This window comes from Poecilia latipinna, unplaced genomic scaffold (assembly GCF_001443285.1).
Source record: "Poecilia latipinna isolate Pla-1442-1.1 unplaced genomic scaffold, P_latipinna-1.0 Scaffold538, whole genome shotgun sequence".
NCBI classification, from domain to species: domain Eukaryota; kingdom Metazoa; phylum Chordata; class Actinopteri; order Cyprinodontiformes; family Poeciliidae; genus Poecilia; species Poecilia latipinna.
This window is the reverse complement of record NW_015113154.1, coordinates 179,922-206,299: the sequence shown is the minus strand read 5'-3', so window position 1 is coordinate 206,299 and position 26,378 is coordinate 179,922. Positions and strand designations below refer to the sequence as shown.

The 26,378-nt window shown below is 40.1% G+C and overlaps 2 protein-coding genes and 1 non-coding gene across 7 annotated transcripts in view; 2 read left to right on the top strand and 1 right to left on the bottom strand.

Moving 5' to 3' along the window:
* LOC106952769 (tensin-2-like) overlaps positions 1–6,697 on the top strand; it is a 37,929-nt gene extending 31,232 nt beyond the window's left edge. For 3 of the 4 annotated variants that reach the window (XM_015041102.1, XM_015041104.1, XM_015041105.1), the window contains 11 exons: positions 420–485; positions 577–693; positions 783–2,201; positions 2,322–2,472; positions 2,580–3,439; positions 3,563–3,694; positions 4,131–4,223; positions 4,434–4,511; positions 4,614–4,691; positions 4,826–4,994; positions 5,242–5,654. In XM_015041102.1, the coding sequence (XP_014896588.1) occupies positions 420–485; positions 577–693; positions 783–2,201; positions 2,322–2,472; positions 2,580–3,439; positions 3,563–3,694; positions 4,131–4,223; positions 4,434–4,511; positions 4,614–4,691; positions 4,826–4,994; positions 5,242–5,350 (3,272 nt within the window). In that variant the 3' untranslated portion in view covers positions 5,351–5,654. The other variant, XM_015041103.1, reaches the window with a different exon arrangement.
* Positions 6,698–7,415: 718 nt separating this feature from the next.
* trnaq-uug (transfer RNA glutamine (anticodon UUG)) lies at positions 7,416–7,487 on the bottom strand. Its single transcript has one exon. It is a non-coding gene; the product is annotated as a tRNA-Gln (tRNA).
* Positions 7,488–15,988: 8,501 nt separating this feature from the next.
* The window catches only part of vdrb (vitamin D receptor b), a 30,307-nt gene continuing 19,917 nt past the window's right edge, over positions 15,989–26,378 (top strand). The window contains exons 1-2 of one of the 2 annotated variants that reach the window (XM_015041101.1): positions 15,989–16,092; positions 16,806–16,878. The gene's annotated coding sequence lies outside the window, so the exon portion shown is untranslated. The other variant, XM_015041100.1, reaches the window with a different exon arrangement.

Below are 26,378 nucleotides of genomic sequence, written 5' to 3'. Positions count from 1 at the left end.
CACTAGTGTGCCGCGGAACAGTGGTTGAAAAACACTGGCTTAGATGACAAGAGATGGTCACACATGGATCCTCTTAGTTGCAGTGTCACAGTAGTCCCTCAGTGCAAAATGCTGACACATGTATGTAGTATGATTTATAGAACAATATTGCCCACAGTGAGACTTCAATTTCAAAAGGAAAGCTTTGTTTCAGATGACAGCCGTCTCTGATGTGTTCTGCTCTATTTATTAAAACCATTCTCATTCTTTCTGCTCTTCCTGTTTTCTATTCTAAAAAGAGTAAAAGCAGCATTTATTTATTTATTAAGTTTGGTTTTTCTGCTTCACAGATCTCACCCTCCGGTCGACATTTTTTTCTCACTCTCTGCGGTTATGCTCTGGATATTTTAGTCTCCGTCTTTGTTCCCATCTTTCTGCAGATGACAGATTCCCTCCAGACGCTACAGTGGAGTTCATCTTCGCAAACAGTCCAGAAAAACTCAAAGGTATTTTCATCTTTCTGTCTGTCACTGCACATATTTGTATATTAAATTGTGGTTTGTGTTTCACTTTGTTTCAATAAATATGCTTTAAAAGGTCGAGAATACCGCAAGAACGACTCTTCTGTTAAAGTAGACTACAAAACCTCAGACCCAGTGGTCAGATGGGATTCCTATGAAAACTTAAATCTTCACCATGAAGACAGCACGGAAAGTGAGAAACATTCAAACTGGAACAGACTCAAAACTTGATGTTAAAATCAGAGGTAACATTGGTTTTGTTTGTCTTCACCATTCTATCAGATATCGCTCACACAAGAGGCCCTCTAGATGGCAGCTTGTATGCACAAGTGAGGAAGCGACGCGGACCAGGTGCAACTTCCTCAGCTGCTTCGCCAAATGGATGCCTTACTAGCAGCCCAACTGTGAAACCCCAGACCCAGTCTGCCTCCAGACCACAACCATTCGCATTCAATTGTAGTCCCAGAGGCTCTGCAGTCTCTTCAGATCGACTGAGTGAAACATCTCTGTCGATTGACTGTTCTGAGAGAGAAGACCCTGACTGCCCACTGAGGAAAGAAGATGTGGAAGATAAGGCAAAGGAGAAGAGGAGACAGAGAGAGAGGGATAGAGAAACAGCAATTTTGGATGATGGAGATCCTTCAAGTCCGGGGGTTATGAGACAAGAGCACTCCTGCTGTGGTCAAGCAGCTGCAAGATGTAGCGACGCAGGATGGGAAAAGGACAGAGATCTCTGTCTTCCCGGTGGTCGATTTGTTGGACATTGCAACAGCATTAAGAAGCATCCAAAAAGCCAAACACTGCCAGCCCTACCCTCCAAATCTATGTCTCCTCCTCCCCATTCAGCCATTATGGAGCTCTGCCATCGCCATAGCGCTCACCCTGTAACTGAGTTAACATGGGAGCGTCCAATCCATCCTCCATCCCTGCCCTGCCTCAACAGGTCTTGCTACCCTTACCTAACCCCAGAACATGCCCTCACTCACAGTCACACTTTGCCTGCTTCAAACAGATGCTACCTCGGAGAGGAATGTCACCTCTTACACTATCCCGACCACGGATCAGGCCCTCACCCCTCCCTCCAACCGCAGCCTGGAAACCCTTACAGAGAGGTTTCCGTCAGTTCGCCCAAATCTTCCTCCTACTGCCACTGTCAGGACTGCTCCAGCAGGCGAGAACATCCGTCATCCTCAGCTAACATGTTCCAACAACTGCATTCAGACCAAGCTGAAAACACACACTGGCCAAAAGGAGCTGGGGTACAGCGGTCGAGAGAGGCACCTCTACTTTGGGAAACAGAAAAGTCATGGGAGCTGACAGGAAAAGCAGAACTCTGGCAATGCAAGTCACCGCTGCCGGCATTTCATCTCTACCACCCTACTTTGGAGCAGGTCTCAAACCTAGAGCAGCCTAGATTTGCTATTGCACAGGATCAAAACTACCCCATTCCTCAGTCTTTGATGGATGTAAGGGATGGAGCCAGCAGTGGGTACCACACGCCTCTACAGCCCCGACACTCATGCCCCTGTGCTCCCTATCAGTCTTCTCCATCTGAAAGCCGTGAAAGCCGGGGTTATGCCTCAGGATATCACTCTGGATCAGCATCACCTATGCCAGCAAATAGCCCGTCTCCAGGAAGGGGAAGGCTGCCTGACATCCCTCTGGGATCCAGAGAGCAGTCACACACTGAGCAGCACAAAGGTGAATATTTAATTGTTAGGAGTTTAATATCTTGCTATTGAATTTAGCCTGTGTTGTTGGTTCTAGTAGTGTTTTCTACATTTCCTTTGTTTCACAACTTTAAAATCTCTCCTGTCAAAGTGGAAAAAGCCAGGACTGTTGCAGAAGAAGATATACCCCAAGACTCAGAGAGTAAATCTGATGTTCGCTGTCAGTCAAGCACCCCTGGAGGCGACTCTGATCATGACTACACAGTTATTGGCAGCAGCAGCCCAACTCACACAGAAGACAGGTTGGTAAACCTTTTTGTTTAGATATTTTCTGACACTGGTCCACGTCTTAAGATATGCATAAATGCTCAATTTGTCCCATATTTTGCTTTTTTTTAATTATTATTAGTGTGAACGCTGATAGCTCCAATCAAAGCCTAGAGGTTGGGACCCATTTGGAGTCTGACACAAATACAAGCAAACCTGTCACACCACTATCAAACGAACAAACCCAGAGTTCAACAGTAACTGCAAATCCTACAAAAACCTCAACAGAGCCATTTCTGAAAGGCGATAATGAGCTTGCAGTTGCTGAGGTCAAAGAAAGTTCAGATGAAAAGACCAAATCAAACATTTCAAACTATGCCACTGTCATCATCCCTCCAGTCCAAGTCCAACTCAATGGGACTGCCCTTCCAATAAATCTTTCATCTGATTGCAGTAAAAGCTTGAACATGAATCCCTCTAATAATCTAAGTTCTAGTCTTTCCTCTCCTACCTCTTACTCTCCCATCGGCTCAACAGATAAACAATCTCCTCAGCGCTTCAGCTCTGCTAATGACAAAGCAGGACGAAGACTTATCCCAGACCAAGACATCTCAGCAGACACTAAGCCCCCTTCACCTGTGCCAGATGGATACCATACACCCACCTTCCCCTTAGCCTCGTACTATTACTCATTGCTAAATGTTCCTCATGTGCCATACACTGGGTACACTGCCGTAACAATCCCCGCCATCCAGCCACCACTTCCCGAGAAAAAACGATTTTCCTCTACAGCAGTGTCCCCCAACGGACACATTGCTTTACTCCACACTTCCTCGTGTCCTTCGCCAGTGCACCATGTTACTTTTTCCCCTGCTGCGGGAGATCAAAGAAGGGAATCTGCACAACACAGCTACGCAGAAGAGGCAGAGACAAGGGTCAATTCTAAGTTTGTCCAGGACAGCTCCAAATATTGGTACAAACCAGGCATCTCCAGAGACCAAGGTAAGGGTCACAACGATCTGAGAAAGCACCATCCATGTTTTGATTTATTATTTTCAAAGAACCTGTAAATAGCGTGGTAAGGAAAAAGCTTTCCAGGTCACTGATTTGTCTTTTCTACGACAGCCATAGCTGTGTTGAAGGACAAGGAGCCGGGGGCTTTCCTCATCAGAGACAGTAACTCATTCCAGGGGGCTTATGGCCTCGCTCTTAAGGTGGCCACTCCTCCTCCCAATGCCAACGTCACTGGAAACAAGGGTACTCTTTCCACACTTTCTTTGCATATTAGGTGTTTATGTATTTCTTTAATTTACGTAATTACACATAAAGTCTATGGGTCTGTCTGTGCTGAAAACGTCATCTACCCAAAGAACAACATCCTGATTATAAGCAGCTGGTTTGAGCCTTTGTAGGGCGGCTGGACTCAGATGGGCAGAAGACGAGGGACGGATGACTAGACTAAAACTAACAAGAGAGTGAGAGATAAGAGGGCTGCACGTTCTTTTTGACATGTAATTTATTTATGGTTACATCATGCTGCATGACCTGTTTTTGTCAGTCCATTTCTTCTTGTCCCTTACAATAGAGTATATCAGACAGGTCTGAAGTTGATCCAGCTGGTGAACACCACACGCACTCCTTGACAGCATGACAGTCCCTCTTATTTTTTTCCTCCTCTTCTCCTGTTTCGCAGGGGACCCTGTGGAACAGCTGGTAAGACACTTCCTCATCGAGACAGGGCCACGGGGAGTGAAGATCAAGGGCTGTCAGAATGAGTCCTACTTCGGTCAGTTATTTTGTAGAGCTAACTGTATCATGCTTAACATATTCCGTTTTTTATGAGACATAAAGCTGATTAGTTAAACCTGTAAGCCTTTAGGTGTTGTTATTTAATTGGTGCCCCATTGAGCTGCCTGTATTCACTGTTTTAGTCTCTTCAAATCTTTCACTGCTGTGAACGCTGCTTGTTTCTTTTGTTCTTCTCCCTTTGTCTCAGGAAGCCTATCTGCTCTAGTGTACCAACATTCAATAACTCCCATCTCTCTGCCATGTGCCCTCCGCATCCCAGACAAAGGTAGTATTTTCGAGCTCAAATCTAGGTATATTTTACAAATCTGCTATAAATGACACGACAATTTATTTTTGGGTAAAGCAGCTAAAGTCTACCATATTTCAGATTTGGTTGGGGAGCTTCAGGAGATGCAAAGTGCAACAAATACTAGTACTGCTGCTGACCTCCTTAAACAAGGAGCAGGTAAAGTATAGACTTATTCATTGCATGTTGCAGTTTGAGCTTTTTTTTTTTTTTTTTTTTTTTTGAACACCTAAAACTGCTTGAGATGTATGTTTGACCTCACGTACATCATTTGCATTTTTACACTGATTTAGCATGCAACGTGCTCTACCTGAATTCGGTGGAAACAGAGTCTTTAACGGGCCCAGAGGCTGTTTCCAAGGCGATCAAGTGTACGAAGGCTCTAAGTCCACGCCCAGTTCCAACAGTGGTCCACTTCAAAGTGTCTTCACAAGGGATCACCCTGACTGACAGTAAAAGAAGGTACATTTTGCATAGTGAACATTTTTCGCACGGTTACACACACACACAGATCAGTTTGATTAAAAAACAGCGAACAAATGTAAGACATGTGTCATGACAAGCTGTCCTAATAAAACGTTTTTGCCTCGGAGATTGATGCTACAGTCAAATTCTTTGAATTCTGATGAAGACATCCCTAGCAAACGTACATAATCCTCATGCAAATGTCAAAAAGAGACTTGTCATGTTTTCTTTTTTGTCTGTGCAGAGTGTTCTTTAGGCGGCATTACCCAATCAGCAGTGTCACTTTCAGCAGTCTGGACCCACAAAATCAGAGGTTTGAACAAGCAAACACACACTGCCACTGCATTTTGTGAAAACAAAAAAAGGTATCGGACCGGATCTCTACATGCAGTTGTTTACGTCTGCTGTCTTTAATGAATGTCATAACAAAAGTGCCCTTGCTGCTGCTGATGTAAAAGATGCCTTTTGTGTACTTTAAATTTTACTAAAAAAATGTTTAGCATAAGTTCTACGTTCGAGCGGCTTCTCTGTGGTTTCACTATGACATGTATGTATGTAAACTCTAATTTCTAACAAGTGTTTTTAGAAGCTGACTCCTTTTTTTGTGTGTGTTTTTCATGTATCTGGATGTTTTGTCTGTGTCCCTGTGTGTCCTTGCTTCAGGTGGACTAATTCTGATAGCACATCAAGCAAGTAAGTGCTTGTGTTGTGTTTTTTTTTTCTTTTATATCTTTACTGTGTTTCAGGCACAGCATATGGCGTACAACTAAATACAAAAATCACATCAAAGAAAACCCATTTACCACATATATTTATTTACCTAAACATAGACTTTTAAAGCTATACAGAAAGAGGTTCATGAATGTGGACAATGTGGTAGAAAAGCAAGTTTCACTTTTAAAAGGCAAAATGATATAAATGCAGATGTTTTCTGAATGTAATGCAAGACAGAGAAGTGTAAGTGATTTAAAGAAAGGACTTTGTAGAAAATCATAGAAAAATACAAACTTTCACACCAAAAATTTTTTTGACTACCTGGAAATAATTAATCTTTAAACACAGTTATCACACAGAAAAAAAAGCATGTAATTGAATATAATATTGTAATTGCATTGACAGCTGTTTAACCCTTATCAGATATAAGATGCATTTTATTTCTAACACAATCTGATATAACTTATCTGATATTAATTTCTAAATGTATGGGACAAAAGGGTCGCTTCTGTAATACACGCCATCAGTTTTTGGAAACGGATATAAGACATTTAGATCTGAATTAGCTAACTTTGGAAAATCAGCAGCAAACCCCTTCAATAAAACTCCAAAAAATAAGGCAAGACATTTGTGTGAGATGAAAATGAATAGGATAAAATAGCTGCAGTTAGAGTAAAATATACTTTGACAGATATCTCTTTTGATCTTTTATATACATACATATTTGTGAAAGAACCATATTGAGGAATGCCTTGCTTTGGAGAGAAATGCAACCTAAAGCCAAAGTTCTGTTTTAATCATTTTTCCTTATTTTCTACATGTATCTCTTTGGTACTTTTATATGACTGACAGTATGATCCTTATTTTCATATGGGATGTGTATGTTAAAAAGTAATATATTTTAGGTATTTGACGTGTTAAAAAGAATGAAGGGATGATGTATGTCATATTTGACCAGAATATTAAACCAAGATCCTAAATTCAAATAGAGATGTGTGTTTAATCATTCTTGTGTAGCATTTTACTACTTTTCAATTATCCGCTATCATGTTTTACCCTTCTATACTCCGTAATGGGAAATTTTTCACAGTCCAACCTTTCACATTAATGGTTGGCTGGTTGCACTCACCCAGTTACATTTACTTGAGTAACTTTTGGGGGGAAAATACTCTTCGGAATCGTTTTACTTCACATGCTTCTTGTTTTCACCAGAGGAATATTATTATGATCTATCACTGCTCTTACTTGAGTAAAATTTCAGGATAATTTGTACTTTTTCCCTGTTTTCACATTAGACCTACATACAGTAAGTATTGGTTTCACAAATTTTATGTTGAAGAAATATAAACCTTTTTGAAAAAGTGTTTCTTCAACCTCAATGCTATTTATTTGCATTGAATGAGAATAGCTGTTATTTGTAATTTCTTTTTCATTATATTCTTTAAAATACCAGAATTTCCGCATCGCATTATATTTTTGTCTGATGACATCATTTCTAAATATTAAATCAATTATTCAGTACTTGAATTGCCTTTTTACCTGACTTTTTATATTCTCGTGTGCTTACTCCGAAGGCTACTTTTTAGCTTTACTTCAGTAAACAATAAGTTGAAGTAGTGGTCTAATTAAATGAGTACAATACTGGGTTGCTTTACCCACCTTTGTAGGTCGGACACTCTCTTTCCGAATGGGGATAAAAAGACGAGGTCCCACCGAGATTTGAACTCGGATCGCTGGATTCAAAGTCCAGAGTGCTAACCATTACACCATGGGACCAACTGCGTGCAGTCCCACTGCATATTGTGACATAAACCTCTAGAGGTGACGATGAGGTTTTTGTTACACGTCTTTCCGCAGATAACCGAACATTGCATTTATTGACGCTTTGGAAGCTCTTTTTTTTTTGTTTTTTTTAAATTATCTGTTAGCTAACTTATGCTAGCTTGGCGAGCGCCTCGCCTAAAAATTGCTATCATGTGAAAACGGCTTCCGCCGGCGGTGTGTGACGTCCAAATGTCTGCAGCACGCATTCAAACAGAGGTTTAGGTCTTTGTATTGATTACTGTATACATAATAATGCAATACCAAGGCTATACTAAAGAGACGCGTTAAATAATTATCAGCAAAGTCCTTCAGTTACCTTTGATTTTCATTATCTGTACTGGTTTCTGTTCAATTTACCAGAATAAAAGCGAGGCTTTCAAAATAAAAGTATGACTTATGTGACGTATCAGTGGTGCTCGTATTCAGTCTTTGAACGCCTTCAAATTGTATCACGTTAAAACCAAAAACTTCAATGTGTTTTATGTGATAATTGCGAAGTGGAAGGAGAAGGACAAACTGTTTTCAACAGTTTTTCGTGTTTTTTTGTTTGTTTGTTTTTTTAGGGGTTTTTTATATTTTTTTTTTAAAGGAAAGTCTCGATAATAAAAACTCTATCCCAAACTTGAGGCATTTTACAGATCATGCTGATGCCCATGGCCAGTCTGGTAGAGGAGCAGATTTCAACAGGACAAATATTAGATATGCACTAGTGTGTCAACAACAGTGTCAAAAAGAAAGCCATTATTGACAGATACTAAGTGTATTGTTTTATTGCTGTCACTTTTAGACCAACTAGATTTTTCTGAAAGTCTGATCCCCCTATTTTGTGATAATGAATCATACTATCATGCTGTTTAAAATTTCCGCACATTCATCTTGTCAAAAGTCCAGACTGTTTTAGAGCAATGCACAACATCCACAGTTCTCAGTTCTTTAGATGTGTCTAGGCCCAACAGTTTCATGCATTTCATTTTTACAAATATGAAACGCAATGATTGCAAATAGACTGTTGCAGACCGTGTCTGAACCTGGATGATACTTCGTAAAGGCCTCTACATTCTCCACAAGAACAGAGAAATTCATTCACCTCTCACTCCCAGGTGAAAATACAAATTGACGTCACACACCATTGTTGCAGCTTGTTGTTGAGACTGTGTCTGGGCTGAACCTTTTCTTTTGAGGTGTCAGACAACTATAATGTACGAGTAATGGAGAAGACAGAACGTACGAGGACTTCCAAAAGTTCTGTACTAGAGTTGATGTGAAGTACAAAACGTCCTTGCCAGAAGCAACTTTGTTCTTGTTTTGGCACCACAGGTAAAAGAACAAACTTCCCTGTTTGTGCCAAACATGTATTGATGTTATGCTTCTTAATCTTCAGTTGCTTGGAAACAACAAATTATTTGTACTTGCTAGAATTTTTTTTTTTTTTACTGATAGGTAGCCATGAGTTTAAAAAGTCATAAAATTTTATGATGCAGTTTTTTTTCGCAGGGAGCAGCAGTTGTGTGTTTATATCTTCCATGCATACATCCACTAGAGGGAGCTGTAAACACTACAGTAGAATGTGTTGTAAGCAGTAACGTTTCCATTTTGCAGAAACAGAAAAGTCCTCTGGAGGGATTTCTCTGTCTGCGACTTTCTCATCGCATTAATAATCTAGATAATTATATATATGGTAACTATTCATATACTCCCTCCTCCCCCCAAGGTCTAATAACTAAATTTGTCTTAGTGACGTTATGAGAAAATTAAGGCAACTAACCTTTGGTCTTCCAGGTTTAGCCCAAAAGAATCCCTTTAATGCTAAAGTATGAGAGGAACTTGAACAATCTTTAAGGCTTTTGTCACAAGTGCCTGGATAGATTTTTAGTGGTTTTGAAGGCAAGAAAAAGAAATCCATTGGCGCAAACCTCCTGACCTCTTAGTGCTTTAGGCTATGTGACACACAAAAAAACAACTACAGTACTACAATATTTGTGTAGGCAGGAAAATGCAGGAGTGGGAGCTACCACTACCGTCCTGAAACTTCTGGAAATTCTACCCTGTAATGTTTTCCAAAGCACTACGGACTGCCAAGCTTGTGGCTGGGATGTGTTGAGAGCCGCGTGAGTGTCTTTCTTGGAAAATGTCCCCCACGCGTTAGCTGTTTACTCCCTTTGAGGACCCATGCTGTTTACATCGCCTGCTGTATGGATTCGCCAAGCAGGGTTCTGCATCTTGCTCATCACACGTTGTGACGCAGCTGCTGCAGCCCGAGGTTCCACACATGTGGCGGATTGTGGGCATGTTTATAGCCACAGTGAGCCTCCGTGTTTACATCACCGAGTAATATTGATCTGAGGGGACTTAAAACTGCTGACTCTCTCCACTTCCATCAGATCGATCAGTGTGTTTCCTCTTCGACCTTGTTATTTCCTGTATCCCACTGTCATCCTCTTTTGCTTCATCCTGTCATCAGAGATGTTTTGCGCAGGCTTGAAACTGTTTTTCTTTGTTGTTTTTTTTACATGCATTTGTGAAAATGCTTAAGAAAATTTTATCTCCAGCAGGTCATTCATTTGGTAACATTCTCTAACAGGCTCTGAGGCTCTGAGTAAAGGCATCTGAATGCACATGCATCGCACACTTTTCAGATTTTATCCATATAGATATATTGAGAACCATGTGTCCTCGTCTCCTTTACAATTCCACTCTACTTTTTTATTAATGGGTTACATGAAAAGTATGTGGTAGTTTAGGTGTAACAGGACAAGATGTAGACAAGTTCAAAGGGTTATTGGGCACTGTTGCAATGCACTGCATGCTCTGATTTCCTGTCTTCCTAGTATCCCGATTGCTGCAGAGGCATTTTCAGACTAATCAAACTGGCTTTGTGCTGCACAGCGGACTGAGGTGAGATCAGTAAGAACCGACACATGCTTTAGTTTGAAGTGAAATGTTGGATAACGAGAGAGCGGAAAGTGCTCATCTTCACCAGCAGCGACCTGCTTGTCAACAAGTCAAGCGCTGAGCTGCAGATAGTGGTGCTAAGATGGTCCCTGATGGTGAAGGGGATTTGTCAATGCTTGGTTGTTGGCCTACAACATTCTCAGCTGGACAGTAGTTGCTCCTTTTGCCAAAGACAGATAGAAAGAGGCATAGAGAGAGAGATGCCTCACTGAGCTAAGATGATAGCGATTTAACACTCAATACAAAGTGCAGATCACTCAGGGGAAGTGAGTCTGTGTGGGTCTTGGCCAGTGGCCTGAGGCATCTCATGATGACAGATATAAGTAGAACAGGGTGGCAGTCCCTCACGCAGGATATCCTGAGTTTCATAGGCATACCATACATTCATGTTACGTCACCAGACAGAAAAGGCAAAAAGTCCATTAAGAGGTTTCCCAGCCAATCATCACATTCCCTCCAAGTCTCAACAAAGATGCCTTTGGGTGCGTTCAGAATCGGATGCTCTTTGAAGCACTGAATCCTGAAGAAAGACTTGAAATCGTTTTTTTTTTTTTTTTTTTAAAGCAGATACATGTGACATGCAGCTGTACTAACTGAGGTGGCTAATTGTCTTCAGACCACCACAAAGCTGCCTGTCCATCTCAGGTTTTATTACCTTCCTGCTTAGCTGGAACAACACTTTTTTCACAGCATTATCCAGAACAAAAGAGCCCTTGTCCTTGTTCAGATTTTGAAAACATTACAAATCACAAACAATAATTGAAACTTTAGAGTTTCATGTGGCAGACTAACACAAAGGAGAGCTTAGTTAGAAAGTGGCTTCTTGCCACTTTTCCATTAAGGCTGGATTTAAGGTGCACATGACTAGATTTTACCTCCTGAACTGTGATTATTTGCAGCTCCTCCAGAGTTGCTATGGACCTATTTTCTGCTCCTTTAAAAAGAATAACGCTTATATGGCATGTCCTCCTGGTCTTGTACTTGTGGCACTCTCCTCATTTTTCAGATGCTTGGATAGTTCAGTAATATGTTGAAAACTTGGGATATTGCTTTTGTAACCTTATATGGCTTTTAGCTTCTATTTAGTTTTCTCTGTTTGTGTTGTTATTTGTTCACTAATCTTCTCTGGGAAATCTAGTTTACGTCCTGCACATTTTCCATTCACTTTAAAATTATGCATCACTTTGCATCACTGGAGTTTGTGGTTGTAATTTGAGAAAATGTGGAGAGGAGTGAATATTTTAGCAAGGCGATTTTTCTTACGGTAACGTCTTATTTGTTTTGCTCGTACGTTTATATCTGAAATTCTTTAGTTTGTATTGTATAAGTATGGTACTTTAAATACAAATCTTCTAATGGGTAGTTTTAACATGAAAACCGACATATTTTAGTTGATGTTTGTGCATCATGTACTGTTGTTTTACACCACAGTAAAAACATGCAGTTAAATCCGCCTGTCAGTAGATTGTGTTTTCACTGGGAGCTTCGTTACTCTGTCAGTTATTTATGTCTTTGCGCCATTGCCACAAATACTGACTCCCATACTTTTAGTGGGTCAGTCGTTTCTGATTTATGATTTCCACTCTCTTGGTTTCCAAAGAGCAGGCCAGCACACTGTGAAAGACTGGAGCATCTGAGGACACAAAATGGCTGGGCCAGGATGCATGTCTGACATGCGTGCTGTGGAGCCAAAATAATCCCTCCCCCCCGCCCCCCTTCCCGTCCACTCCCCCTTTTAGGAGAACGGCTTGATCCAGAGTTGGTGCCAGACTTGGACAAAGGCCAAGCCACAGGACAAGAATCGACTCCCCACAAACATGAGCATTACACTCACACAGTTCGCTATGAGCTTTTTGCACATGAATGAACAGTTAAAAAAAAAAAAAAAAAAGAATTTTGAGACATGTTGAAGGTGCTGGCAGCCTCAGAACATGCTACGTTTGAGGCGCAGATAGAATGTAAAGCTGGCGTAAACAAGTCTGTAGCTGACAGTGAACTTTGCACATGTGTCCTTGGGGTTTATGGTGTGAGGCTAATTGTTGAGTAGTCTGTGCTCTTTGTCCAAACCAGCGGGTACAAAACGCATAACTGTCTAATGTGGAATAGACTAGAATAGTGAGGGAATGTTAGTTGTAAAAATTCTTGCCATTTTGGAGGAAAAGCTCTGCTAGAAAGGGATTTGGAGAGCAAAAAAACAGAAGAGCTGATTTGCGCTGTGGCTCTTGAAGCTCTCTGCAAAGACAAATAGAGAGATGCTGCACATTTCATGAGTTAAGGTAGCTTGTCTGTGAGTTTTAATGCAGTTTATTGTCAGTTAATTGACTGCAACTCGTGTTTTATTGCATCCAAACTCCCTCAGGTGCTAAATTTGTAATTTGTATAAGAGTATGCAGCATTGAAAAAATTGTTTGTATAAAATTGTATTTTTCTTTCAAAACACAAAACGGTAAAGACATACAGTACGTCTCAACGTTGCGTCCGTATTCTATTCAGCTCTTGTTTTTGTGCTCTTTTGGGCGTGCACAGTTTAGACTGGCCTCCCTCACATGTCCCCCTCCCCTCCTTATCTGGGGTCTTTATGGTGTTTACACTTTAGATGCACATCTGACCTTCACCTTCTCAGGCCCCCTTCACTGACCTTACTGCCACACACATGGAAGCCCTGTCATATTGTAAAATGGGGGGAGAAAATGTTGCAGAGACCCATAGTTGGTGAAGCTGGCTTTGCTTTTTACACCACCTCCACTCCTAGTTCAGGTAAACAAAATGCTGCATTTTAGGTAATGCATACTGTGTTGTAAAATGCATGCATATTTGTAGGTGTGCAGAGGGAAATAGAGTGGATTTTCTTTAATTAAAAAAAATAATCTCAATTTAGTATGTATACTTAGAAACTTCATACTCATAAAGCATCTATGTTGTTGTTTCTTTACATGAAACAACAACATAGATTTGGGAATTATGCCAAGAAAAAAAAAATAACACAGTTAAGGGATGTTTCAACTTTCAGTTTTGTCATGCTCATTAATACAGTGGTAATTTATTCATGGCGAGTGAACAGGTCACACTGTGGATGGGTCATTCATGAATCGGAAGGAGCTTTGGCCAAGCTTGCTCAAAAGCCACACCCCATTTACACCCACGCCAAGCAGCCAGCACTTAAGGTAATTAATCTTTATGCTTTTGGCTTCTGCTGAAATCCCTTTCTGCCTGCAATAAAAAAGATCTGAAGTAGCTGAAAAGAAAAAAAAAAAATACACACAAACCAAATGACCAAAACCTGCAACAGACACAATATATCAGTATGCTCCGGGTTTCATGAGAAATAAAGTTCTCTCTCAAAAATAATAGTGCACACACCTCCAAATTGTACACATACAGCTGGATGTTGAAGGACTGACGGATGATGTGTTTTTTTTTCAAGCAGGAGTCTAAGTTCTAGGTTGTCTTGCTGTCAGAGAAAACCTGGCATGGTACTCAGTGTTGAGGAAAGAGGATGACAAAAAGAAGGAGGAAGAAAAGGAAAAGCACAAGCTGTGCTGTGCTTGAAAGGGTTTATGATGCAACTACATAGTACTTGCTTTATTGTGACCCATTAAAACCAATCTGAGACTTTAGGACCTTGGTGTGATCAATGCAGATTTGGGATTTTTGTTGCATTATTCACTCTGAGTGCGCTCACTAAGATATGAGCTCAGAGCATAGCACCGGGTTAAAATTATTATGAATGCTCCGTGGTGAGCAGTTCTCTGTATAGAAAACCAACTAATATGCATTCCCTCACACTCCAGATGAATTGAAGAAACTGGTATTTGTGTTTTCTCTTCACCAGAAAGACTGAAACGAGTGGTGAAGATGTAGAAACCTCTCTTATAAACTGGCGAAATCCCCTGATGGTATAACTACTATGATAACACTGTGGTTGACTGCGGTTGAAAAGGACACTATTTCGAAAGTCAAACAGGTCCTTCATGATAAAACTAGGTTTTCCTACTAATTTTCCATCTTTGTTAAAAGCTTTAATGGCAACCCATTTTAGGTGTTTTACTTTTAGTTTTACTTTCAGCTGTATTTCTTTTCAGTTTGTAACCAAAGAGCAAATGATTTGTGAACTTGCTTGGAGGGCCAGACCAGGGCATACTGGGAAAGTGGACTGATTTTAGGTTCTTTTGAGATCTCTATAAATTTCCAGACATATATGCTCTACAACCCTCTTCCTGAAGGCCTCAGACAGATGTTTAAATCTTAGCATAGTTAAACTCTCATGTTAGCAGTAAGGAGCACTTCAAACTAAATGTCTAAGATTCAGACAGGGGAACCCTTTTTTCAGAATTCAAATCCTTTGCTCTTCGTCTAATGTGCCCATTGTAATTTTAAGCATTCCTCTCTCAATGACTGAAAAACTGGAGAAAATGTATGTTCTTTAGCTTTGTTCTGTTGTTTATATCACTTGATTCATATTGCTTAAACCATGTGCCAAAATATGTTATAGACTGTATTCAAATATGTAAGAAAGAGTCCAGGCTGTCAGTTCTCTAATACCACTTAATTTTAAACAGTAAAAGTCACTAATTAATTTGCAAGCCATGTTTTTAGCTGTACTTCCGACACACACAAAGACCTAATAGTGCAACACTGGCACCCCCACTGAATCTTGATCGCTTCATTTGCACCATGATCAAGCGCCTATGCGCACACACACCCACCCACTCACACACACTTACAAGCTTACACCCTCATTTTAGCCATAGCATGTATACGAGATGCGAATAAAAGCGATGTGTAACCATACCCCATAGGGTGGCGAGAAAACGCTTTTGATATCATTTAAATCACAGCTATACAACCTTTTCTCATGCTAAGCAAATGCATAGCAGCATCGCCATGCGACTGAATCGCCTGGATCCAGCCTACCACCGTACTGCGGAGAAGACACACCTCTACAATATGCACGCCTCGCTGCACACATTTAAAACTGCCAAAAAAGAAAGAAAAACGTTTATAAAGCATTAGATAAAACTTGTGAACCTCGGCATCTCTGGTGCCTAAAGTTTCAACTGCGTGAGATCAGTTGCTGCTGCAATAGGGTTTTCTGAATTTCCAAAGCGGATGCAAATGGAAACAAAGACACTCCGCTCTGCTGCATCTGAACGCACACAGACTGATTGAAACTGCTGTTTATTTCGACCTACAAAGCAGCAGTGCCGCTGGCAGCGTGAGCACGGTAATCCGCGCTTTAGGTCTGTCACTGATTCAGAGATCAGCGGTGTACCCATGTTGCTTTAAACCTCACGCGGTCAAAGTTGTTTACCTCTTCGTTACCTCTGACGTAAAGACACACCCCTGTTTGACGGGGAGGCGCTTTATGTTACGAGCACCTGATCCGACCAATCAAATGGGAGCTTGACAACAAACCCCACCAACCAAAAAACAGGACGCACATCAAGCCGGGCTATGATTGGCTATCGTAGACGCCGAGGGGGGAAATCCCTTTTTCCCCAGTAGAGAGCGAAAGGAGGAGGGGCGGTGCATAACAAAAAGTAATGGCCATCTATTTGGGTCCAGTAGAAGGAGGATTAGCCTATTTCTTGTCGGACTGCTGCAGGTGCGCTCAAGTTTTCTGTGTGTTTGCCTGGTAGCTACCTGTTTGCTGTGTTTTTCGGTTGGGAGTTAGCGACTCGCGCTCAGAGAGCGGCTAATTATCCGGCCGAAGTCTCAGCCGCGTTGAGGGTTAAAGCAGGCAGCTAGCCACGCTAATGCTAGCTACTACAACCCACCCCGTGTGTGTTTGCGAGTGTATGTGTGCCAGCGTCTGGAAGGGCGTACTAGTTTGACGTATTCTGCCCGAAGTCTTTTCTACATTTCTTGAAGTATACCGTACGTAGCGTGGACGTGGTTTTTCCTTTTCGTAAGCGGCACAATATGAAGGGGGGCACGCATTGCAAAAGCACAAAGACGACGAACCACAACTAAAGAGGATTAAAAAGCTGCACGGTCTTCATGGGGAAAAGTTGAGCTGAGGTATGAAACTCGCAGGCACTGAAGGAATACTCAAGTCGTGGTTTGAATGATTGTGATTTTTCTCTTTACTCGCCCCCATAGCTTACGAGGAACATGTGTCCAAGAGTTTTTTTTTTTTTTTTTTAATCAGTGTGTTTACCTACGCAGTTGCCTGATAGCCGTAAGATCACTTCAGAGTGTGTATGTTACTGTTGAAAATAGTTCAGTGTTACATAAACGGAGCGACTGCAGGTCAGGTCCGAGGGTAAAAGCACACTCGGTGACTTGCAACATACCATTTTGCTTTTTACCAAACAGGATTAACAACCTGGGAAAACCGAAGAGAGGCTTCGAGACTTAGAAACAGCGCGAGGACATGCTAAAACCCCAGGTGAGACATGTTCTTTCTCCTTTTGCTTTCTTCAAGTCTTACTAAAATGGACATGCGGGATGTAACGCTGTGAGAACGTTTTAAGTGTGTGTATTCGACGTGTCTTAGTTATGCTGAATTTTTCATACCTTATCACGGCAAAGAAAACTAACTAGAATTAGATTATAAAACGAAACGGAAGGCATTTGATAACAAACGACGACGCACTTAAAAAAAACAACTCCAATGAGCTAAATAAGGTGAAGACGTTCGCCAATTGAAGCCTCGATTTCCTACCAATGCATTGCCATTTCTATCCTTTCGTATTTGTAAACGAGTCAATTTCGTACTTTTGTGCTTAATTCATTATATGTTACTAAATTTCCTGTTGTGGGAGCCAGATATTATGGTAATGATTGTTGTGGTATGTTCAACTCAACTCTAATGTGTTATTGAATTTTACTGTACATCATATGACAACTTACTGCTATTTTAATTTGTTTTGGTTCTGATCCCTGTGTTGGACAGTTGTCTTATGACAGATTATGACTTGAAGAAGCCCAAATAATTCTACATGACCTCCTGCTGGTTGGTTTTATTTATTGGGGTCTTATGAACACATTTTCTAACAATCAGCTTTGAGGTAAAAGCCTGCTTTCATTTTCAAATTTTAAAGCAAGTACAACTTGGTTAATTGTTACAAAATTGTCCCATGGTACAGAACTTAAATTCTGAGCCCTAAAGTCTGGTGTGTGAAGGCAAAATTAGTGAAGACATGAAATGGTTAAGGAACTAAATGAAAAGCAACCAAAAACGCACTATTAAGCTATAAAAAAGGCAACACTAGTTTGAAAGGTCATGGAAACACTAGAGTAGTTGGTATATTAGAAAAAGCTCCAAAAGAGTTGCATCTGAAAACAAGAAAGAGCAACATGGCTGTTGGTTCTTTTTGAGCTCTGCATGAGGATTCATTTGTTCATATTTACTTTGAAATGTCTGTTATATCTACTAAGTGCCACACAGGAAGCTGAAATTCTAGTCATATTTGCGCCACAATTTTAGCACCAAGGCTTTAGAGAAAAGCATAAATAGTTGAAAAAGTTCTGATACAGGTTTTAAATAAAAAATAACAAACTGTTGTAAAATGATATTAAACGCACCAAAAGTGCACTGAGACTATAGATGGAACATACTTTAAGAAAAGGAAAAATGGGGATTTTTTTTTTTGTGTGTGTGTGCAAAATTTCCCAAAACCTAATTATGTAGTGTCACTCCCTAAAGATAAAGGACAAAGCCATTATTGTCTTGTAATTTCCAGACTTAACTAAAGATTTACTAATCAAATCCATCTAAATAAGCTTATTTGTAGCTCGAATCAAAACAAACACTTCTGATTTGATTTTACATATTCTCTCTGTAAAGATATATATATATATATATATATATATANATATATATATATACCTTCTTTCTGGTGTCACTTTTTGTACCAATATATTGTATAAAATGATTTCCTTGCCTTTCTCACTGGCCTCTCTAGGGTTGATTGAGAAGAAAGTGACATTTAAGCCAGAGTCACAGACCAAACGTACTTTGCTGTTTGCAATCACTTTATCAGTCACGGAGAATCCTGCCACTGTTTATTATGATGAATAATCAATATCTGCTGCAAGCCTTTTGTTGTTTTTATTTGAGATACAGACAACTCCACAGTCCACTCTTAGCTGCTCTCCAGTTAGAAAGTAAATGTGAAAGGATTAAATATGACTAATGGCAGCAGGAGGATTTTCCTTTGCTCATTTCAAGCTGATTAGTTTGTTTTGTTGCATTTAAAGAAGGCAGTTCATCAACTGATCCCCTGATTTAGGGAATGTTTTCCCACTCCAAACTATTTAGCCACTGTTGGATAACTTGGTATGTTATGAACATATTATAAAATATTGTGACCTGAGTGTGACTTTTAAGTCACATAAATTAAGTGTGAACTTGAACTGCCTTGTTGCTGAAATGTGCTATGCAAATAAACTTGCCTTGACTCTTAAACAAATAGTTGGTTTAAACTAGGGTGACCATTAAAACTGAATTCAGCAGCAAGCGGTTGCTGGAGTACAGGTCATTTTCTTTTATCAGATTGAGATAAACTTTTACTGAGATGACTTAACTGGGGACCCTGTACTTTTGAATCAAGTTGTAGCAGATTGTTTACGTATCAGTGTGCCGCTGGAGATGGTACAACCTATAGAAACTCTTAAACACTCCTCCAACTGCCTACTTCTGGTTTTTTTTTTTTTTTTTTACTGTAGTCAGTTGCTTCATTCTACATGTGACCGTATAGAGAGTATGACGCTACTTAACTGTAAAGACCCTGTGTAATCTGCTTACGTGCATGTGTGTAGTTTTCCACATTTGTTCAGTTCCTTTGAAACTAACGACGTGTTAAGTTCTTCCTAATGTCTTCGTGTTTTCAATTACTTTCTGTGGTTAAATGCTTCTGGCTAGAATAAATTAAACAGGCCCCATATGTTTTCACAGAGGTTCAACTTATGCTGAAAATATTCTCAGAGAGCAAACAGGGCAGTGCATTTATGTTATGGAATTATTTCATTTCTTTTCAATTTTGTGTAATCAAACATGTGAAGTACAGATAAACCCACAACAATTTATTCCCCTGACAGGGTGGGTGATGACGAGAAGTAGAGATCATAATAAAAAGTAATTAAAAATGGATAAAACGTACTCCTTTTTTTCTTTTTATAAATGCCTTTCTTATTACCTAACAGAAACAAAAGTGTTGGATCAAAAACAAAGTAATTTCAAATCTAACTCTTGCAGGGGTGTAAATAATTTGTGTCCTAAATGTATAATTATATATAGTTTGTTTTTTTATGAATAGTATGTTCTGAATAAGAGTTGGTGTTTTATGGAGGGTTACATAACTTTTGGACTAAGTGCTTTTGCACCCACCTGCCACATGTCCACGTCTGTCTGTCGGGGTCTGTGTGCTGAACTCGGCGTGTTATAAAATGTGCGTTCTTTGTCATATTCGGCATTGACATAAAAGGGACTTTTTGGTGTGTGTGTTTGAGCGGGCCTCTCCCTGCCTTGTCTCTTTCCCCTCTCCAGAGTCCAGCAAGGGGCCCAGCACAAAGGGGGCAGCCTGCCGTTACTGCCTCCCCTCTCCCTTTGCTGGCCAGCAGTGGAGCCTGGGTGTTTGAACGTTGTGGGGGGTGGGGAGGGGGCTGCAGAGACCATAGGGCTGGACACGGGACATGATGACCCCCCCCCCCCTCCCCTCCTACCCTTTCCCCACCACTTCTTCCACCCCAGTTTAGCCCATCCTGTGTGGGGCACAGGTCACCTTGTCATGTGCTATTACTGCTGCTGTAACATGCTCCCTGTGATCGTAGGAAAAGAGCATAAGATAGAATCGTGGAGGCTGCAGGAGGGAGAATGAGAGGCAAGTGAGGAGACAGGACTGGACTAGTCTGCTCAGCCAGTTGTTTAGCTGCATTACTGACTTGTTTTGTGTACGTTGTTGTTCAATTCACATAGTCTCTTTTTGTCTGTTGTTCTCAGACAACAGTCCTTTGTGCATTTTTTTAAGGACATTAGTGCAGCGCAGAATCCTATCAAATGTACTTGTATCTGTTCCTCATATTGTTTGAAATGTATATATAATTTTCTTTTCTGTTTTTTTTTTTTTCCTGTTTCTATTATTGTGGTCTTATGTGTGGTACTGTGTGTGTGAATCGAAAGGCCATGCGTTTCCATTGTTGGCCAGTTCTCTCCATAACCTGGGCCGTTCCAGATCAGATGTGTTTCAGGTCTCTGCTGTACTCGTAGCGACCCAGTTTGAGGTATGCAGTAAAACACATCGCCTTATGTTTCTCCCTCTGATTCTCTTGTTTTCTTTTTTTCCCTCCATTTCCACATTTATGTTTTTCTCTGTTTTTTTTTTATGTGTGGTTTTTTTCCCTTTAAATGAGAAAATGTTTGACTGCACGCAACAATTTCAAAACAATTTGTGGGATTGCATCATGTGATGTAGATTAAAGATGCTTATTGGATTGTCATTTTGGGCCCCCTTCTTTCATTTCTTTCATTCAGTTGTCCATTTATTCCTCTCTGTTGCTATAGGTCTGGATGGGATCCTGAATTTGACTCTAACGTGTTGGGATGTGGTCTGTAGGCTCATTGCTGACATTCTTAGGATGTGATGCCAGAGTTTTTTTTTTAATTTTATTTCCCTCTTTCCCCTTGCTCTTCTGTGTTTTTTTACACTATGCTGATTTGTTCCCTCTGCTCACTTTTTGATATCCTTTTCTCTCTCTGTTCATGTTTCATTTTAGCGCATGGGCTGTAATTAGGTTTGTTTGATGGTGGGTGTGGATTCCCATAGGGTTTTTTAATCCTTTAGTATTGATTTTGATTGAAACTTATCTATCCTATTAGCAGCTCTGTCTTTTTTTGCAGCTTAAACATCCATGTTTCTTCTGTGTTCCACTTATGAAGATCCTAATTCTTTTGGCTCCAGTCTCTTGCCATGGTCTGCATTGGTACTAACGTGTACTTTAAAATCTTAGTTGTTACCATTATTGCAGCAGGAGATCACAGATTTGCTTTTTAGTAGCTGGAGAAGATGGTAATTTTCATGATTACAGCTTGCTTTATTTGAATAAATCTCTCTTGTGGTTTCTTAGGCTTTATATCACTTGTGGTTGCAAAACTATTTGTATCCTGTAAACTTTTTTGCATTTCTGTCAGTATACAAGAAGTAAATTCACTCTGATTTATTGGGATTTGATGCGATAGGCTGACAAAAACTAGGACACTGCACTGAAGGAAAATTTTGCATGGATTTAACAAGTTTTTTTTGTTGTTTTTTTTACAAAAAAAAAGTCTGAAAAGTGCCATGTTTATTCATATGTCTAGGGTTATTGCTCTCCTGAAAGGTTAGGTTTCTCACGAGGTTCTAAAGTATTTTGAAGCCTCGTAACATGTTTTTTTCATTAGATGCTTCCTATCAAATTTGACCACGTTCTGTTTCCTAACCGATGAACCAGAAACCCACAGCATGATTCTGCTACCACCACCTTTCACCATGGGGATTTGAAGTGATGTGTGGATTTCTTTAAGACACTTGGCCATAAATGTTAGTTTAATCTCTCACATTTCTAGTTGTAAATCTTAATCAGGCTTAATTCAGCAATGGCAGTCAAATACATTGCATTCTATTCAATAGAATTCATGAATCACATCAGGAAACCCCAAGTTCTCTGTTCAATATATTAAAGTTTATTGCTGTAATGTGGACAAAATGTGAAAAAGTTCAAGTGGTTTGAATACTTTTCACAAAGCTTTTTACAAAACACAGCAAAAAATGTCATATAATTAGTGGCAGAACAATTAGCTAATCTCACAGGACTCCAGATGGCGTGAGAAATTCACACTAAATGGAGTTACATGGGAGTGTGGTCACTTCCTGTGAGTGTGATGCAGATTTCGGTGGGACACCCCCTAAACACAATGGATTTCTATCATTGTGTCTAATACTCTTTTATTATTATTAAGCCTTTATGTTGTGCAACACTATACACTCTAGCGTTGAGCAGAATGTGTTGGAGTGCCATTTCTTCAGCTTAGACCTGTGAGGCTTTATTATAAGCGTTTGCGTAATTTCAGATGTGACGGCATGAAATAAAATGAGGAAAAGATGAGTCAGCATGCAAAGCTGCACTTGTTCTTCCAGAGTTAATCGGTTGGGGTAGCAGAAGAGGAAACTCCCTATCCTTTCCTTCACGGACTTGGCCAGAATTGGGGTTGCGTCTTTACTTTACAGCTTTCACCACCCAGTTAAAATGATATGCTGCAGTTAGTTTGTGGTGTGTTGCATACTTGCAGCAGGCCTCTTTGCTCACTCATCGGCCGCTGCTGCTGATGCTCTCAGACCTTGAAACACGTCTTCGCTTTTGCTTTTTCTTTATAGCTTTCTAGATTGTTTCTTTGAATGACTTTTAAATTGGTGATATTTATTCCATACAGGCTATTGGTCACTTCTTGACTTTCACATGGAACAAATGTTCTGTTGTACTATTGAAAATGTATTATTTAATATTAGATTTAGCGCGTCGAGATATATCAGTGAACAAGACATATATGTTTGAAGAACATCCATGAGTTCGATGAAAATGTTCAGTTAATGCATTTATTTCAAATAACATTAAATATATTCAGTTTCAAGCATTTAAAAAAAGTTTAATTTTTTGATTATGCTTTTTTGGTTAAAAGTTATTTAATCAAAATGGGCTCAACCTTTGAATCACAAGTTAATTTATTTACCGTTTAACTTTATATAGCTGACGTTGTCAATTATGAGTTTGACCTTTCAAAGACAATCCAAAGAAGACCATCTCCAGCCATTTATTTTCTTAACTCTATTTTCACATATAGTTTGCAAGTTTTGTGTCACATATTTAAGCAGCTGACTGCAGATTCTACCAGAGCAGTCAGCCTGGCTAATTAATCAGTTAATATCAGCTTGGTACACAGTTGAAATCCAATATATTGTCTCACATTAAAACAGACAAAACCTTTCCTGATCATCAAAATAATTCCTTTACTAAATGCCAGAATTATTTAAGTTTTTCTGTTTTATTGGTTTTTAAGCTCGAGACATTTATCATGCCTTTTAAGTTTCTGAAAAAAGCCCACAATATAGTGTTCTGCCTTTATTAGCTTCTGATTAGTTCACAACATTTCACATTTGAGTTGAAAAGAAGCACGCATATAAAAATATTTTTAGGCAACACCTCAGACACATTGTGCCTTTGTCTGAAATTATTAGCAAATCAAAAGAAATCAGCCAAGGTATCAGGAAGAGAACGGTGAACCTCGACAGGTTTTGGTTTATATACTGGGTACAATTTCCAGATGCCTGAAGGTGTTACTTCCTTCTGTTCAAACATGTTCCAGTTTGAGCACCATGGGAATGTCCAACCATTATTCTGTACCTCAAAGATGAGTGTTATTTCTAAATATATCAGTTTAAGTCCCAGCACTAAAGCAAAAGACCTTGCAAAATCCTGATACGGTTGTTGTTATCCGTTATGAGACGAGTCATGCACCAAAATGGGCTAAGAGGGCAATCAGAACAAGCCATTAAGTCAAAAACGACATCAAAAGCCAGATCTCTGTTTGCAGATTCAGTCAGCGACAACTTCATTTTTGGATAAGTGTGCTGTGAGCTGATGAAGCTATAATTGAAGTGTGTTGCCATGCAGTAATGACCGTCGGTATATTAGGAGGCAAAAGATGGAAGCTTAAAAGCCAGAGAACACCATCCCAGCTATGAAGTGCAGGTTTTGGCACCTTCATTTTATGAGGGTGTTTTTCCTGCAGCATCCTGACTGGTGCAGAATTTGATGGCATCATGAAGAAAAAAACATGATGTCTATTATCATGTGAAGGACTTCAGAAAACCCTCATCACAGTCCCACTGAAATCCTGTAGGAAAAGCTGAAAAAGTGTGTCCAAGGAAGACTGTTTTCAAACCTGAGACAGTTACACCAGTTCTGTCAAAGGTCTATTGTAAGAAGCTTATAGGTGGATATCCAAAACATTTGACCCGTGCTGTTGAAGCTGTTAGGTCTGCTGTAAATGAACGACCCCCTCCCTCGGATAGCATGCTTCATTTGGGCAGGTGTGAAAGCGAATCTGACTCTGGCGGGGACCAATAAACCGGCTTTGGGCTGCTGAAAACGTGGGCCTCTTTTCGCTTGTAAATGAACCCTGATGTGGTTTGCTTTCAGTGGGAATGCAACTGGACCTTTGAAGAAACCAAAAACAGGAGGGAACTTCACTTTTACCTGGGACTTACAGACATATATGTGATCTGAAAACCTTTAAATCCTTGCTCAGTGGATCTGTAAGAAGAGCAGCACTTTGGATTTTTCAAATCCCAACTTTTACTTTCTGCATTCGCCTTATTTATGCAAAGCAACATGCTTGAAAGCTTCTTACCTCACCTGCTGCTCTCAAAAGCCAGCCTCTTGTGCTTGCGCCCCAAACGAGCAGCATTTGTAACTGCATGACATTACCCAGGTGATTTGTCCCATTTTCACTGTGAAAGTGAAAATGGTCTACATTTCCACAGCCAATCAGCGTACATGGAGTGTCCTGGTGTGAAAGGATCCTTAAAGACAATTCTACCAAATCATTAGGATGCATCTAAACCTCTGAATTCGCAGACAATAGTAAAAAAAAAACATCAACTCATTATTCTAGCGTTTACCAAATGGAAATAACTGGTAGTGTTAGCTGACTGAAAATGTGAAACTTTATTTCCATTTAATGTCAGATAATGTGTGTTTTTATATGTTATATGTAAACTAGGCACCATGTTTTGTCCATATGTTGGATACTCGAATAGTGACAGCCCCTCCTGTACACCTATCCGTGTGAAGTAGCGAGTGCCTGTGATGACTGTTTGCTGTGGTTTTGTCAAACTATCAAACCAACTTGGCGACTTGAATGCGTGGAATGGAGAGGAGCATTTGATCTTTTTCATTGGTTTCACAACTACTTGTGGCGTAATGGTGTGTAATCCTGTACATCAGCGCAACACTATCAGTGTCTCCCTGAGTAGATTATCTCTCACTGGGTGAGCCGAATGATTAAAGGTGTGCAGGTCATAATCATTTACCTCTAACATAGTGATCCCACAGATGTTCCAAAAGAGCTGCATTTACATTGAAATATTCATTTTCTCGCACGTACAGAGAGCAGGAGGCCTAGTTACACTGATCAGTCCACATAAACAGCATGTGACTACCAAATCTGCTGTTTGATTTTCAACTGTGACAGAAGAGGACCAGCAGTGGTAAATCATATTAGAAATGCAATTCCCACATGAACATCAAATTGCTTTCTTTCCCCTCCTGATCCTTCTTGAGATGATGAGCTGTCAGAGATTGGACTATTTATATTTAGCCAGTAACTGAAGCAGCTTATGATGGTGTATTTTTAGCCCGCTTTTGAAATGATCAGAAACATGCTGTTTGTGTTGATCGTCGTCTTTTGGTCGCTGCTCCTCGTTAAATTTTCCACAAATGGCAGAAGGGTACAGTGGGGTTGTAGCGACACAGGAGGTCACTCTGACAGAGGTCGCTCCTCTACTACATAAACAAATACTCATCCATCTGCTTTCATCCCATTGTTGTAATTATGTCGTTAATATGACTTCACTCACAAAACATATCATACAGAAGGATGAGTTTGGAACCACACTTCTCAAAATGTACAGTTGCATAAATTGTTACTTTGACCAAAACAAAGTTGTGTATCCAAAGCCTAACCCCATTTACTGGGAAGTTTCCTAGGGCTAGGCTTACCCTGCTACTCTTAAGGCTGTGGTTGAAATATTCCACTGAGACATGTAACCCTCCTCAGCTTGTACATGACCAGTTATTGCTGATTCCTTGCAAGTAAACATAGGTGGCGTCTAAGAGTCTATTACGTTGTCA